This window comes from Rutilus rutilus (assembly GCF_951802725.1).
Source record: "Rutilus rutilus genome assembly, chromosome: 14".
Lineage (NCBI taxonomy): Eukaryota > Metazoa > Chordata > Actinopteri > Cypriniformes > Leuciscidae > Rutilus > Rutilus rutilus.
The window spans coordinates 33982771-33999526 of record NC_140219.1 but is presented as its reverse complement, the minus strand read 5'-3'; the positions used below and the strand labels follow the sequence as shown (position 1 = coordinate 33999526).

General features: G+C 39.6%; 1 protein-coding gene across 2 annotated transcripts in view; it reads left to right on the top strand.

Moving 5' to 3' along the window:
• Nucleotides 1-282: 282 nt before the first annotated feature.
• Nucleotides 283-16756, top strand: part of LOC311303493 (UDP-N-acetylglucosamine--peptide N-acetylglucosaminyltransferase 110 kDa subunit) — a 33092-nt gene continuing 16618 nt past the window's right edge. Inside the window, exons 1-7 of one of the 2 annotated variants that reach the window (XM_084430009.1) lie at nt 283-714; nt 2661-2811; nt 6610-6853; nt 9298-9366; nt 12596-12712; nt 12796-12875; nt 16609-16756. The exon at nt 16609-16756 is cut by the window's right edge and continues 48 nt beyond it. In XM_084430009.1, the coding sequence (XP_084286135.1) occupies nt 678-714; nt 2661-2811; nt 6610-6853; nt 9298-9366; nt 12596-12712; nt 12796-12875; nt 16609-16756 (846 nt within the window). In that variant the 5' untranslated portion in view covers nt 283-677. Of the gene's footprint in view, nt 715-2630; nt 2812-6609; nt 6854-9297; nt 9367-12595; nt 12713-12795; nt 12876-16608 lie in introns of both variants that reach the window. The other variant, XM_084430008.1, reaches the window with a different exon arrangement.

The following is a 16756-nucleotide window of genomic DNA, read 5'->3' as shown; positions in this document are numbered from 1 at the left end:
CCATGTTTAATCTACCGCAATGTGATCTGTAGTGCTGCTCGCGCAATGATACAGCGCAAGAGGCCAAAGAGCAGTGCATTTCAGAGTACACAAACAGTATTAGGTTTTGAAAAGAAAAACTGATATGGATGATTAAACATTCTTATTTTTCTATATCTGATATATGTACTAACGCAGAATTGTCGATATTTGCTTTCATATTAGTTCTGTAGGAATCGCGCGCTGTGGCTCTACTTTTTTAATATCCACGCCCCTCCTCCTCGAAAAAAAAGTTCCGGTCACATCCGCCATTTCGGTAGAGAGTGGAAAGCCATTGTTAGCTAAAAAATTCCGCCATGGTGAAAGTGTCGAACATAAACTCGCATGTTTAACTAGCCATCTATATTTGAGCTCTTAGACTCATAGATATATATTATTTGAACAAGTGACGTCGAGAAAAACGATTCAAGATTCTTTGGCCGTGCGCGTCAGATTCCGTGAATTTGTCCGCGTTCTCCTGTAGCGTGTTAGCCTAGCAGCAGCAAGACCGCCGGCTGTTTACCGGAGATCTTTCGCCATAATATCTGAATCTGGTTTTAAACATATTAAGTAAACTCGAGACCTCTATATTTTACATCTTATATTAAACCGCGACACTGTCCGCCGCCTCGCAGGATTCGGTGAAGAGCGAAGGAGAGATGGCGAGCTCGGTGGGGAACGTGGCTGATAGCACAGGTAACCATGACAATAACGGCCGTTTTCGCTTTTGTTGATTATAATCTCCCGCTTTTATTCATTTGAAAATTAGCTTATTTGTGGCAGGGTTAATAACTCTGTGATACTGACCTCTTTGCATGCGTGTAATGATTAAACTGTCAAGTAGTTTGACCAGGTAGATTCATGTGCAGAAATTAATGGTAGTTATGAACCATTTCAGCAACACTAGTGACATTAGAGTAGTAATAACTAACCTGGTTACGATGACGTGAGTCTCTTCCATCTACTGTCACTGTTTACTTTATGGACGGCTGTTTGTAATATGATCATTTGTTCACTCATAACATCTGATAATAGTCGATAACAGTATTCACAGTGTGTGAATCAGGACTGTGCCATTCAGAGTTGAAAATGACTTTTCCATTTCCTAAATTTAAACAGAGGTTAGAAAAGAGGGCCCAGTTTACATTATGGAAATGGGAAGAAACTATTCTAGTGTAGTGCAGTTATAAGCAGGCCTATCTAATTTTTCAGTGTGAAAACCTTTAAAGATGTTACTATATACAACATTTAGAAACATTACATGTTAATATTCTGTGTTTAAATGGCTAATTTCGGTTTCTCTTGTGTATAATTACTTTTATGAGCCGTGATGGATACCTCGTTTCCCAGAATGCTTTAATTTCAAGTGGAGCCAAACATATACATACCAAAGAATATCTGCATCAAAATAAGATCATGTCTTGTTTCGCTTTTTTGGATGAATGAAATTCCTCACTTTTGTGATTGTGTTGTTGAATTATTATTAACTGCAAGGAAATTCCTCTTTCTGTCCCTCTTTACACTAATGACATGAAAGAAAGCCAGTTCTTAAACTCTGAATTTTACCCAACCTATACATGTGTTAATCTGTCCTTTGCACGTTCATAATATCATATCATACTCCTCCATACCAGTCCTCATCTCTGTTTTTCATTTCCATCCCCATTCAACTCAATCCTTTACATCTGCGTTTAAAATTTATAACTTTTAGTTAAATTATTTTTTAATTCATTAACAATTTTGAAACATTATTAAAATCATTAATTCGAGTCATTTTAGATCATCAGTTGCTGACTTTCATTGGTAATTTTTAGTTTTTTTTTATTATTATTTTTTTGATGTCAGTGCATCAGAAGTGCTATCATCATCTTTACTGGAACCATCAATGCTAGTTTTAGAAAATCTACGGTTTTATGCGGTGATGGTTGTTGTTGTTAAAAACACATCATAAAAATGGTTCCTCACTTATAGTGTTATTTATAGTGCTGGGCAACAATTAGCCTAATCGCATCCAAAATAAGTTTTTTATTTTATTTTGTATATAGAAATACACACACATGCATGTATACTGTGTATATATATATATTTATATATGAAGAGTTCAGATGCAAAAGAAGAAATTTTCTTCTTGAATGATCATTTTTATCAAGCTCGTATAATTAAGTTCAGTAGTTTCACTTAAATGACAATTAATAGGTCATTTTCATTGCTATTTAAGTGAAATTATTGAACTTAAATATACAACCTTGTTAATGATCATTCAAGAAGAAAATTTCAGATGGCACTTAGAGGCTTTTGCATCTGAACTCTTCATATATACACACACACACACAATTTATATTATATATAAACTATAACACATTTTTCTTAAATACATGCATGTGTGTATTTATATATATATATACACCACATAATTATACACGGTACACACACACACATTATGTTAACACAAACTTTCATTTTGGATGCGATTAATCGTTTCACTAGTTTTTTTAATAGTTTTTTTTAACAGCACCGCTGTTCTTCTTTTTATTCTTTTTATTATTTGACCTCATTTTCATTTCTTCTAACATGTTGTTTCCCCCCTCCTCTGGGTTGTGTTGGTGCTCCAGAACCAACCAAACGTTTGCTTTCCTTCCAAGGGTTGGCAGAGCTGGCGCACCGGGAGTATCAGTCGGGGGACTTCGAGGCGGCCGAGCGCCACTGCATGCAGCTGTGGAGGCAGGAGCCCGATAACACAGGCGTTCTGCTGCTGCTCTCCTCCATACACTTCCAGTGTCGCAGGCTTGACAGGTGAGGGACGTCTGTCACGCTCCACGGTGGCGGTGTGGTGTTCGAGGTGTTTTGATTGGGTTTTAATCAATGCCTTAATGCCTGAAGGGGTCATGAATTGAGAAATCAAACTGATCACTCAATGTCACTTCAAAGCGTCATCAGCCTCGCGAGGATCCCTCAGGGGATCTGCCCATATGTTGTTGAAGTGAAAATCCAGCTTTTAATGTTGTTTATGTGTCTATGTGGTGTTTTTAATCTGCTTTAACTCAAACCATGTGTAAATTCATAAGTCGACAGCATCGCTGAGTATTTCCTCCTTAAAACTGCAGTGAACCAAAGACAGTCTCAAACACACGCTTTGAAATCGCTGGTGTTTCTGACGTCACAAACTACCTTGTAACCAATCAGATCAACGTGTGATCGTCAACCAGTGGATCTCTGAGCTGAGTGAGTGGAGGCGGGGCTCATTTGCATATTCATAGAACCGCGTATACTAAATGAGGCAAGGGTGTCGAGTTAGTCAAGATATTTTAAGGAAAAATCGTTTAATTATGTCATTTGGGTGATCAAAGGTGAGTTTTAAGGGGTCCAATTATTAACTACAGGGAAGAAATTCAAAATAAATGTTAAAGCAAGATGCCCTGTTGAAATATGTGAGATATATGGTATATTTAAATTACAAATTTAAAACCTACATTAAAAAATGATTTTGACAGTTGTGATGGCAGAGGAGAACCAATACGAGCGTCAGGTTTCTCAACAGGAACGGTTTCTGCATAGGATACGATACGCCTGTGTATCCTCGCTCATCGAGTACTGAGATGTCCTTCAGGTTGGCAGATTTCTACGGGTTTCCACTCGCTGGAGGAGCGAGTAAACGAGGAAGCATCTGATTCAGTATTGAGACGCATCCCTTGTTCTTGGGGTTTTTGCACACATTATTCCAGAGAAGTTGTCTTTCTTATCTCGTATCAAAATTAAACACACTCCTCTGCCTATGAAAAACCTTTCCTTATCTCTGGTTTACTTGGAAATGCGTCACATTACCGAAGCATAATGAATTGCAGACAGCGTTGAATTAATCTGGTCCGTTCGTCTTTGAACTCAGAAGTTGTAAACTATTTTTCTAAAAGCTCAAAATCATATAGAAGTATAATCTCATCATTACTAGGGCTGCAACTAACAGTTATTTTGATAATCTGTTAATTTGTTGATTATTTCTTTATATTAATTTGTTGCAAAATCCAAAACAAATTAATAATTCGAATAAATGAATTTCAATCCATTATTTTAAAACATGTTATTCCACGTCCTGACCCCAGTGTGGTTCTCCAAACAATGTGCAATATACAATCTAGTGGAAGTATTTATGTAGGCTATGCTATACATTGTGCAAAAAAATATAAAGATTACACTCTAAACCAAAAACAATAGTTTGCGTGCCATTTTAAAGCAGAAGGTAAAATGACGTGTTAAAAATGTTAATAAACAACATTCACTCATCAGTCCCTTTACTGTTACTGGGCCCCAGTCACTTCCATAGTATTTTTCCCACTCATAATGGGGTCCAGTAACTGTTTGGTTACCCAGATTCTTCAGAATATCTTTATGTTCAGCGGAAGAAAGAAACTCATACAGGTTTGGGACATCTTGGGGGCGAGTAAATGACGACTCGCTTGATGTCAGCATATGCTAAACCGAAACGCATGCGTGACAGAGCACGATAGGGTGAGCCGCGGGAAATGCTCATGCTTGTGTTTGCAGCTCTTGTTTTCTTACTTGCTCATCTTTCCCGCAGCGGCTCAATCTGTGTCCTCCGCTGTTTTCCATCGGCATTTTGTTCTTGTGTTGTAGAAATGTGTTGTTCTCTACTGTAGAGCAACGTGACTGAGTTGCAGATGGCAATAACCGATAATGGAATTCGTTGTCGATTACCGGTACTTTCTAGTGGTGGAACGGATCACAAAAACCACGGTACGGGTCATTTACAGGTTTTGAGCCACGGATTGGATCATTTTTCAGATCAGGAAAAAAAAAAATTCTTCTTTACTTTTTTTTTATATATTTCTGTTTCGGGGAACAAGTCAGTAATAAAATAGGAACTAATACACAAATTACATCAGAGATGAAACTAAATAACAAAGTTACAATGTCTAACACTAGTATTCAGGGACAGAAATGAATAATTAAGCCTACATGTAAAATAACACTATTTGTTCACTGTAGAAATTAAATATAGTTTCATCTCTGTTAAAGCTGTATTTTGTTGTTTTATTAATATTAATGACCGACAACAGGAGGAATATTAGGCTGCTGTCACTTTAAGACCGACTGAGAAAACTGACAAACATCCGTTCCTTTCTCAACTGTTCACTTCTGACAGAGCCGAGAGAATACTTCATGAGACGGGCATTTAGACACAATTTTGTGTGTTTGTGTGTCCGTTCAAGGGCAAGGAAACGCGAAAGAGGAATCAATTAAGTGTTCGAGCGATGTCTCACACACACACACTTGTCAGTCACATGGTCTTTGTGTGGGAAAGCGCCGGCGGGACTGTTTGCGGCGACGGCCGGGAGAGAGAGAAGACGCTAGTTGTGAGTTGCGACAGCGAGCCCGATCACATGAAAATGCGTATCTATACCACGAATGTTATTTCTCGTGCCATTTATACGCCAAAAATAGTTTTTGCGTGCATATGATACGCTCTTTATGGCGTGTAATACGCACGCACTCCTCACCCCTAATCCTAACCAAGTATTTTCAGTGCGTAGCATATACACGCAATAAAGCACGTCTCCGTCTTCCCGACAGTACACAATCACTTGACAAAGTAACAGGAGGACAAAGTAACAGGAGTAACAGTGCAAAATGGTGTGATATGGCCTGTTGAGGCTTTTTTTTTTATTTGTTTACAAAGGTCCTAACTGTCAGTTTTGCATGTTATGGAATGTATCACTATTTAATAATGTCTAAAGCCTAATGTTTAATATTTTTTTGAAGTGCAATTTTGTTTACATCCATTTTATTTATTAACAGAGATTTATTTTGTTAACAGACACTAAAAGTCCATTGCTTTTATTGTTTTTGGTTGTTTTGTTCATTTTTTTGGATATTTAAAATGTTTTCCGTTTTCAATGTTTAATATTCTTTAGAAATAAAAGTTTATAGATCGTTGAAAAGGTGTACCTGCATTATTATGGCATTATAATTATATTAAATGAAAATGGTCTCAGAACGACAATATTATCGTTTATCGCGATAATTTCTTGGACAATTTATCGTCCAGCAAAATTTGTTATCGTGACAGGCCTAGTGGCTGTGCGTGCAGATAGCGCATGAGTCCCGATTTTCGCCTCTGCTTCTATGGTTAAATTGGCAAGACATAACACGTCCAAATTATAAACTTTCACTCTATGATGGTTAAATTTAGCAGTTAATCCGCGAATTGCATGCGTGCCGAACCGCGGGGCAACTGGTCCGTACGGATCATCTGCGATCCGTTGCACCCCTAGGACTTTTATTATCAATTTTAATGATTAGTTGTTGCAGCCCTAATAATTATGACTATTCAAACACGTTTTCTTTTCTATGACTTGGTGTCAGTTTCCACAGACAACAATTATGATCCATCCTCACTGTACAATGCATGGAAAGCACACTTGCAGTAAAATCTGAAGATATGAGACAGTTTCCGAAGAGAGCTGTAATTAATAGCATGTCCAGAAATAACGTGGACCGTTTCTTTATGAGAACAGTACAGGGAGTGCGCTTGTTGGATATAATGGGAACATGTCTTAATTTTGGTTGTGTGTGCAGGTCGGCCCACTTCAGCACGCTGGCCATCAAGCAGAACCCCATGCTGGCTGAGGCGTACTCTAACCTGGGCAATGTGTACAAGGAGCGGGGTCAGCTGCAGGAGGCCATCGAGCACTACCGCCACGCGCTCCGCCTCAAACCGGACTTCATCGACGGATACATCAACCTGGCAGCAGCGCTGGTGGCAGCAGGAGACATGGAGGGAGCCGTTCAAGCTTACGTCTCCGCTCTCCAGTACAACCCTGTGAGTTCAGCCTTCAATCCAACATTTCATTTAACCCCCTGAGGTCGGCGGTATCGCCGGCGATACCAGCTCGCTTTTTTTTATCAGTGTAAAAGAAACTCATAAATACTCTGTTGACTTTGATTTTCCATAGGAGTTTCATACATCAATCGATTCTGTTAAATGTGTATTATTTTTCTGTATACTCACAATAAAAACAAAGTGTTGTGCTTTTCGCCAAATTAAGAAAAATAATCACGGAGCGAGTTCTGCCTTCTCTCTGTCCGTGTAGTCCATTCTGAAACGCGTCCGAAAATGAATCATAACTCAGCGAATACTTCTCACACAGGCACGTGATATATGTCTTTATGAAGCTTGAAATCTCTTCTTTTAAATGAAGTAATTAATAAAAAAAACAAATGTTTTCAACTCATGTAATCCGTTTCAAAAGCAAGGAGAGGTACCGTTTTTTCCTTCTGCCTAATTATCTCTATAATGAACTGAGGCCGCCCCGCCCCCGGCGCTATTGACATGGTAAATAGTTTAGGTAATCTATGCTTCGCACCCGCCCCCCGATCAATGCCTTGAAAACACGAAGTTTCATCAGATCAGATTCACTGATAGTTCATCGCGTTTAGAGAGGATGACGTTTAAAGACGCCCTTCAGATGATCCTGGACAGCGAGGAATAACTCACCTTGGCTTTTCCTCAGAGGAAGATTGTAACTCAGACGAACGGCAGCATGTTCAAGAGCGATTTGATCACGCCGAGTAAAGACCGAGTTTTCACTTGAGTAAATACGTGAACTCAAGTGGTCTAGTGGTAGAACATTTGCCTAGCGTGTCAGAGGTTCTGAGTTCGAATCCGCACTCATATGTTTTTTTTTTTTTTTTTTGTCAAATCAGATTATGTTTATCAGTGGTTGTATATCAGGCAGAGACATGTGTGTGTGTGTATTTTGTTTTGTAATTTCACTGGAACGAAAAGAGAGTCTCCACAACGGATTGAAGCGCGCGTCCGAGTGAAGACTGCGCGAGCCTAAAACAAACACAGTATCCGCGTCTGACTCGCGGGAATCCACGGCGCAAACCTGTGAGGGGCTGTGTTTTCTCGTTTATATTCCTTTTAGCATTTATATTCCTTATAATAAAAATGAAAGACCTATGTTACAGACATATGAAAGACAACATTTCGTTGATTAGTTTTGGATAGATTATACATTTTTACTGTAAAATATCTGCCACCTCAAATAAGCTTTTATTTGCCAATTTTTTTGTCAAAAATAATCAAATAATCAATCAAATCCTTAACTTTGAAATATGTATGATAAAATGTATACTTTAGTTTGTACAAAGAAAGATTACACTTGAATTGTTGTTTATTTAAATATTTACAAGGTAGATGTAAACAAACTATTAAAAGGTAAATATAAGCCTTTTCTTTAAATAATTTTTATTGTGTTTTATTAGTGACAAATTTGGGGAGAGGATAAATATTCCAAAACTGAAAATACAGTATGAGAATTAACTGCACAATTACATGTTTTCCTTGGATATTATAGGCCAAATTGCAAGCACAATATGTGGAAAAATAAAAAAGAATTGAGATGCTTCCAACTGTTGCTCTTGCATTCTTGTGGCTCAGTGACTCACCTGAATGAATGGCTCATTAAGTATGCGGTCCTCAGGTGTGAACCACTACATATGCATGATCTGTGACGCCCACTCCGCATATGGCCTTTCCAAACAGAAAGTGCTTTGCAAAATTCAAATCAATGTATTGTGTTATGTGAAGGATTAGGCAGGGTGATTTTCACATAATTTTGAAGAAAAAACACTAGGCGATGACATCTATTAGACAAAAGTCTTATTGGCACATATTTAGTGTGTGTTTTGTGGTCTTATTTCAGAAACTTTAGTTTTTATTTCAGAAACTTTAGTTTTTAGTTTTTTCAATAACCACGCATAAACATTATTCTCTCAAAAATGCAGACATGTACATTCTTGTTGCTCACATATTATGGTAGCCCTGTTTGTGCTAAATAGTGTGTAATTTTTTTTTGCCATTACTATGTTTATAAGCAACTGAAAAAAGCACAAATGTCAGGGCATGTCAGAACATCTCAAGGACCCCAAAAACACCTCAGACCCCAGAGGGTTAATGTCGAACCCTGCTTAATTAAAAAGATAGTCATCCTGTTTTTCACTTAATAAACAAAGTGAGAATGATATCTAACCATTTCAGAATCACTTATGTATTATTATTTTTTATATTAATATAATATTTCAGAACATTTTAAATGACATACAGGGAGTTTGCCATGGTTTCAAATGGAACAATTTCAACCTATAAAAAGAGCAGCAAAATCATAGTCTTCACAAAGTCTATATTATATATATATTATATATCGCCCAGCCCTAGTGTGTGTTGTATGTAGTAGCTGATTCTGTTTCTCGTTCTTGCAGGATCTGTATTGTGTGCGCAGTGACCTGGGGAACCTGCTGAAGGCGCTTGGGCGTCTTGAAGAGGCAAAGGTATGTCTAAATATGTCGGCCCTTGCACGTTTACATAATGATTTCTTTTGTTTTTTTAGTATACTCATAGCTCTAGATCATAATCCCCTGTCAGACACCTAGCCATTCTTGTTCTTTGGGGAGTGAGTGTTGAGCTTCTTCCCCCCCATCCCCCCCTCCCCCCCCCAGTAAGTGCTTGTCAGCACACTTAAGAGCGTGCTGCTCATTTTATGTCCCCACATCAGCACTCTTTACCATCCTACAGGCCTCACTAGATCAGCAGAGTGAACCAAAGCCACCTGCATCTCACCTAACTAGTCAAAAACATCAATCTCTCTTTATTTACTTATTATTAATCAAGGTTAAGACCCCTTTACCCCTCTTCTCACTCTCTTTTTTGTTTGGTTTTGTTACTCATTTTGGATGGCTAGATTAGAGACACCCCCCCCCCCCCCCTCCCTCCCCCCTCTGTCCACCCCTTCTTTTAGCCCTCTCTCACTCCAACGCTTCTCTCAGTCTAAACACTTCTTCATCCTGGCCCCGGCCAGCCCTCGCTCACCCCCACACACAAAGGAAGAAAGGCTGGGCTATTCTGTGTCTTGCCAAACTGGGGCTCCTAAAACACATGCTGCAGTTTTGGCATGCTTTTTCTTCTTCCCTGTAGTCTGTCGGAGGGATTTCGCTGGCTCGGTCTTTGGGGGGCAAATAAATGGACTGATGAAGGTAGTGGTATTTGCTGTGCAAAAAATAAGATGGCTTCTAACCCGTAACCATGTAATTCTGTTAATTTAGGCTATTCAAAACCATTAATCGCCTTCAAAACGTTGAAGAGATAAGCTTGGATTTGGATTTGCTTCTCCAGCTTTACGAGGCCCTAGTAAACGCCTTCTTTGAGGCAGCGTGGCCGTTAATGATTTCGGTGGGTCTTTGGGAGTCTAACCTGATGTTGTAGAGATGATGGGTTGAAGCCCTCTTATTTGGTGCCCAGGGGTGCGGAGTGGGGAAGAGTACGAGGGCGCCAGCGGCCCCCCAATTGCTCTGTCGCTCCCAACCCCGCGCGCTCGCTTAGGGCCCGTGGAGTGTGCGCGCGTCGAACTGTCTGTCTGACCCCTCAGTCGAGCCAAAAGCTGCTCCTCAAGGCCTTCACAGTGAAATTTGACTAGAGCTTGTATATTTCGGCCCGTTTCCCCTCAGTTCAGCTTCACGTCCCCCTGTTTTTCCCCCTCTGAAATGTGTCCAACTGGGTTTCGGGAGGGTTTATGTGTTCCCAACACTGTGCATCAGCCCTGGGCTGTGCCAGGCAGACAGATCGCTATTTGCACTCCACTGCACGCGTCAGACACCATGATAGAGAGAGAGAATTATACACGCGCGACACAAGCGTTGACCTCTTTATTTCAGAGCTGTGGAGGCTTCTAGATGAGTATGAAGTCCTTAAACACCAAGGCTTTTTTTCCCCCCCTTATCCATTGGCCAGGAGTCAAGAAAGCAGGAAAGGTATTAAACCATGTAAACAAAGAATACAGAAAAAGTTTCCATTTCTTCCCCCTTGTATGTTCTGATTTATTAATAATATTCCCAGAGCAATGTGATCAGTTCATTTGGGTAAGATCAAGCCAGTTCGCCTTCCTCTTTTATTACCTGTACTTGGAAAAAATGTGGAACGGTTATGAACAGTTTGAGTCTGTGTGTAAATCTCAACTCAAAGCCTTTCTTCACTCCCTTGCGAACATATATTCCTGTTTGTAAAAAAACAATGTAAAACCCTTTTCATTGCATGGGTTTAAACTGATGTTAGGTCATTTTTATATTTCTTTTTCTCCTTTTTTAGTTTTTTTTTTGTCTTACTTGTTTTGCTTTGTCAATACAAGTTTTGATATCGATATGAAATGTCAAACTTTTACTAACGCTCTTGTTTTCTTATTTTGTCTCTTTTGGTTTTCCACCACTGATATTGTTATTGAGAAGGTTTCAGGTGGGTGACAGTATTCCTGCGTAGGTGCGGTCCGGTGGACAGGAACACTAGGACTATCAGTCTTCTCCTCTTCCAGCTGTGGCCGCCCCCCCCAGACAAAGTCCCAAAATATGGTAACGGGTTTGTAACAAAACAGAAAGAAAAACACCTTACTCCAATGCCTGAGTTCTTCTGTCTTGTGGCTTCCTTTGAAGAAGAACAAAAAAAAACAAGGAAAAACAAAACCATAGTATTGGTAACAAAACCCAAGTTTTATTAGCAAAGAACAATGATTGGATGCTGTATGCAAAAAGCACAGTAAGAACCCTCTAACTCTCTTACTTGTTGATATTTTTTTCCTGTTCATTTTTGGATTGTGATTTATTTTTTCTCCTTTATTTGGAGTTGCAGACGATGCGCTGTGAGTCTGCAGCGACGCAAGGGCTGCGCAGCGACAAAACCGCGACCAAAACGCGCGCGCTTGAACCGCACTTTCCCCTTCCCCTCGACCCCCGGCTTGCGGGTTGCAGACCTGCACGCCCTTTTCCTGCTAGCATGGCACCCAGTGGCTACACAGCCCTGAACATGACTCTATTGGCATGACGAATATCTCCTTTAGGGCTTTAATGGATTCGGCCGTGGGAAACGAACTCTAGTCGAGTGCCTCAAAGGGTAGAGAGTTTCATAGTTTCGTGTGCCAGTCTGGTCGGGAGTGGGATCGCTCCAGGTCTGCAGTCTTCACCCTGAGCTGGCGTTAGCGCAGGCGAATGCGGGCGCTAGCGGAAACTGCGCAAGCGGCAATCTCAGTGCGGGTTGCCCGCGTGGCTTTGTGCGCTTGCATTACAGGGACCTCCACCTGCACACCGCACTTGCATTTAAGGTTGTGCGAATTACCTGAAGTCGTGTAAGGTCAATGATCTAAAGCCGTCTTCTCGGCACTCGATGTGTTTCATTTCTCTAGTCACGTAGAGTTAATTTGAAGCTGCATAACTGAAGAATGTAAGTCTGAGTGTAGGTGTTGGTTGGATTTGCGCAGCGTAGGAAAAGAGTGCAGCTTAGCGCGGCAGATCTTGCGCACGCGAGCCCATGTTGCAGACTCACTTTTTGCTTTTCGTGAGAATAGATACTAACTCTATTTCTGTCTGCCCTTTTTGTTTTTTCTTCCTTTTTATTTGATCTTTTGTTTTTTTTTCTTTTACAACCCCCCTCCCCTGTCTACTCTCCGTTCTTCTCTCTACCTCCTCCTCCTCCTCTTCCTCCTGTTTTTATTTTATTTTGACTGTTAACCTGTTCAAGGCTTGTTACCTGAAAGCAATCGAAACTCAGCCAAACTTCGCCGTGGCCTGGAGTAACCTGGGCTGCGTGTTCAACGCCCAGGGAGAGATCTGGCTGGCTATTCATCATTTTGAGAAGGTTGGTTGTGTATGACGATCCCACTTGAGATGAATGATATGAATGAGCGCAGTGTTCACATGGGCTGTTCTATGGGTTTACAGGCAGTGACCTTGGACCCAAACTTTTTGGATGCTTACATCAACTTGGGCAACGTTCTGAAAGAGGCTCGTATCTTTGACAGGTAAACAGTCACTTCTTCTGTCACTATAGTTCCAGGATTACAGTCCTGGGAAACCCCTGAAAACAGCCATAAACATATTTATGAAAACGTACTTGAAAAGTGCTTGAATTATTGAAAGAATTATAATGTGACAAATGTAACAATATATGTGAAATTAGTGTTTAATTTTATTGATAAAACAATCTTTTCACACAAAATTAAGCCCGTCTGATACAGATATAGAGCCATTCTGCACGCCTATGATGTTTCTCATATGAATATCCAAGTATATGATGCAGCTTTAATTTTTCAGGTCAATCATATATTCATGAGAAAAAAAAATCTGTTTGAATAAGGAAAGCGATATCTAGTATCTTTTCAATGATTAAAGTTTCCACAGTCATTGCATGTGCTAGGGATGCTCCGATACTGCCATTTTTGCCGGATCGGGTATCGGTCAGACGAGGCCGATATTGTGCGTATACTATTCTGTGTTATTGTTGAGCCCCACAAAAGGCACACAAACATTATAAAGCACCATATGTTTTCGTGCACAATATTATAAGTGTTCTGAAGCCATTATATAGTATAATGTGAGATAGAAATGAATATTTAATAGGGATGTCCCGATCCGATCACATGATCGGAAATCGGGCCCGATCACGTGTTTTCAGACTCGATCGGAATCGGACGTTACCTCCCGATCAGGACTCGGATATATATATTCTCATTATTTTTTAACACATCAATATTTATGCGGTGGCACAGAGTTACGCCGGTTTCACACTGCACGCGTTAGTAAGCAGCGCAGGAGCAGTGCGTATGGTGAGCAGGAGCAGGACACGCGCGTTTTGCTTTCACACTGGCAGTGTTTGTCACGCGCGGCTGAACCGCGGGTTGTGTACAGACAGAGTACTCCATAATGGATAAGTTGGCATTGCTTTTTTTCATTTTCAAATACATTTAAGAGAAAAGACTTGTCAAGAAGCTTATTTTATTAATAATTACATTTATATAACTTTTGTTTCATCTTTGATTTTATTGTTATGGCAACAAGTTTGTTTTTAGACATTTGGTTTCTTTTTATATTGCTGTTGGTCATTTGATTGACTGTTTAAAACACAATAGATATCATCAATGCACTTTTTGGATAAAACTGCGGTGTATTTTGGCCATGATCAATCTATTGTCACATTAATTCAGCAAAAGCGGCGCAGCAAAAATAGACTCGGCGCCGAAACGATCACGGCACTCCTGCTCTGCTCTGCTATACGCACTGCCGCGCCGCCTCTGCGCGCGGTGTGAATGCTGTAAAGACTAGTTTAATCTGTTAACATGGGCGGCGAAAAAAAATACGCGCTGCACGCTCTGCTAACAGTGCAGTGTGAAACCAGCGTAAGAGTTTGGAGTGCAGTTCCTAAAAGCACATTACTGGCTTTGCAAACACTGTGGCAGTTTTATGTTTTATTTGTTTACATGCCTGCCGGGTATTTTAAGTTAAGGTGCTATTTGTTTATATATTAGACTTTTTTTATATTTACTGTTGCACTAAAGTCCAAAAGTGAAGAATTTATTTATTACTTGATTGTTCAAGCTACCTCACAGAAGTGCTCTGTTTGTTAACAGAGTTGTTGAATGTTAAAATAAGGTGAATTAAATAAAAAATAAGGAACATCCTGGATCTGTTTTTTCGCTCTTCTTTATTCTTTTTTTATGTATTATAGAAGTATCGGATCGGGACTCGGTATCGGCAGATACTCAAAATCAAATGACTCGGACTCGGACTCGAGGGCAAAAAAACCTGATCGGGACATCCCTAATATTTAAGTCGTTAAATTCAAGCTCACGTAAACGTTTCCCTCAGCTGCGGCTGTCAATCATTCTCCATTCAGCACTCAAACAGCGCGTCGCGTTCGGTCACGACAGTCAACACGATGAAACTCTCTCCAAGATGATTCAGTGTTACTATTATTATACTTGATCTGTAAATAAAGGTCTATGGTTTCGCATAAAACAACTTTATCTTGCTGGACTTTATTGGTGTACCTTAATCATGTTATTTTCTACCGGGTGTGTTAGATCACAACACTGGAGTGAAGTTCTTCACGCGCACAGTCACTGAAATGTAAAACTGTTAAAAGAAAATGCTGAATAGACTATTGCATAGATAGATACTGTATAATACACTACGCATCAATACGTATTTTCTTTGTGCTTTAAACTTTTCAATGCGGACTCGACGCGCATAAGCACTTTGTGCCGCACTGGAGCCTTTCATATCATAATACAGGGACACAATAAAAGATTATTAATAGCCGTCCTTGTTCTGTCCTATCTATCATATGTTGCTTCCTCATTAAACAGCTGTGCTATACATATAAAAAATGTCTCAATTTTATAGTATGCTATATATAAAATAATTGATATTTTTGTTATATTGTTTTTCATGAATGTATTTTACAACAATACAAAGAGCAATGTGTAAAGTTTTACCAGCTTTAGTGTTACACTTAATGTCTCTAATTAGTTCCCCACTAAATTTTTTCTTTTTTCACAAACTGTTCAGATTTTATACAATTATTGTGCACTCGTGATTTTTCTAGACTAAATTTTACTGCTGAATGATCCACTAATCTAGTTTATAAAAGCATTTATGTTTTTATAGATCAAGAAAATATGATCATATAACACCGATTTTATCATCACTGCATTGGTTACCTATAAAGTTCCGTATTAATTACAAGGTATTGCTACTGACTTATAAAGCCCTAAACGGCTTAGCTCCAGTCTATTTAACGGATCTTCTATCGCCCTATAATCCATCGCGCTCTTTAAGATCACTTAATTCAAGGCTTTTGGTCATACCTAGGATATCCAGATCAACCAAAGGAGGGAGAGTATTTTCACATTTAGCCCCAAAACTCTGGAATAGCCTTCCTGATAGTGTTCGTTGCTCAGACTCGCTCTCCCAGTTTAAAACTAGATTAAAGTCGCATCTCTTCAGCCAGGCATTCATGTAATATTTTTAATCTTACAGTTCAAATTACAATCCGGCCTCTAGTTAATAAACGCCAGAGGAGAACTGGCCCCCGACTGAGCCTGGGTTCTCCCAAGGTTTTTTTTTCTCCATTGGGTCACCTGATGGAGTTTTAGGACACCAGTAGGTCACTTGATGGAGTTTTTCGGTTCCTTGCCACTGTTGCCTTTGGCTTGCTCAGTTGGGGATATTATGGGGATATCTAATTTGATTTTATCAATAAATTCCACTAGAAACAAACCTTGTTGTATTATTTTAATTTAATATTGTGAAAAGCGCTATACAAATATACTTGACTTGACTTGACTTACTTATGTCAGATTATGATCATATATTTTTTGTTGTTGTTTTTCTTTTTTTCAGTTCTTATTATCAGTTCAACACAGAGTTATAGAAATTCTACTTGATAAAAAAAAACACTGCGCTGGTATCGGATCCATACTCAGAATTTTTGGTATCGGATCGATTCTGAAAAAATGGTATCGGTGCATCCCTCTTAATTTGTACCATTTTGTTTAATTGGTATATTTTTATTTATCTGTTTACCTTTTAATTTGAAGGTAATAAAAATATTGTTTGCTTAGTGAGATCTCTGATCGTATTCCTTGAAAACCAAAAAAGTAGTGCTTTAAAGTCCTGGAATTTCGTTTTGTAGTGTCTGTGCCGAACCCTCTTTGCCTCTTTCAGCCAGTCTGATTGATGTCATTTCCCCTACAGAGCTGTGGCTGGTTATCTGCGTGCCCTCAGCCTGAGCCCCAACCATGCTGTTGTTCATGGAAACCTGGCCTGCGTGTACTACGAGCAGGGTCTGATCGACCTGGCCATCGACACCTACCGCCGTGCCATCGAGCTGCAGCCACACTTT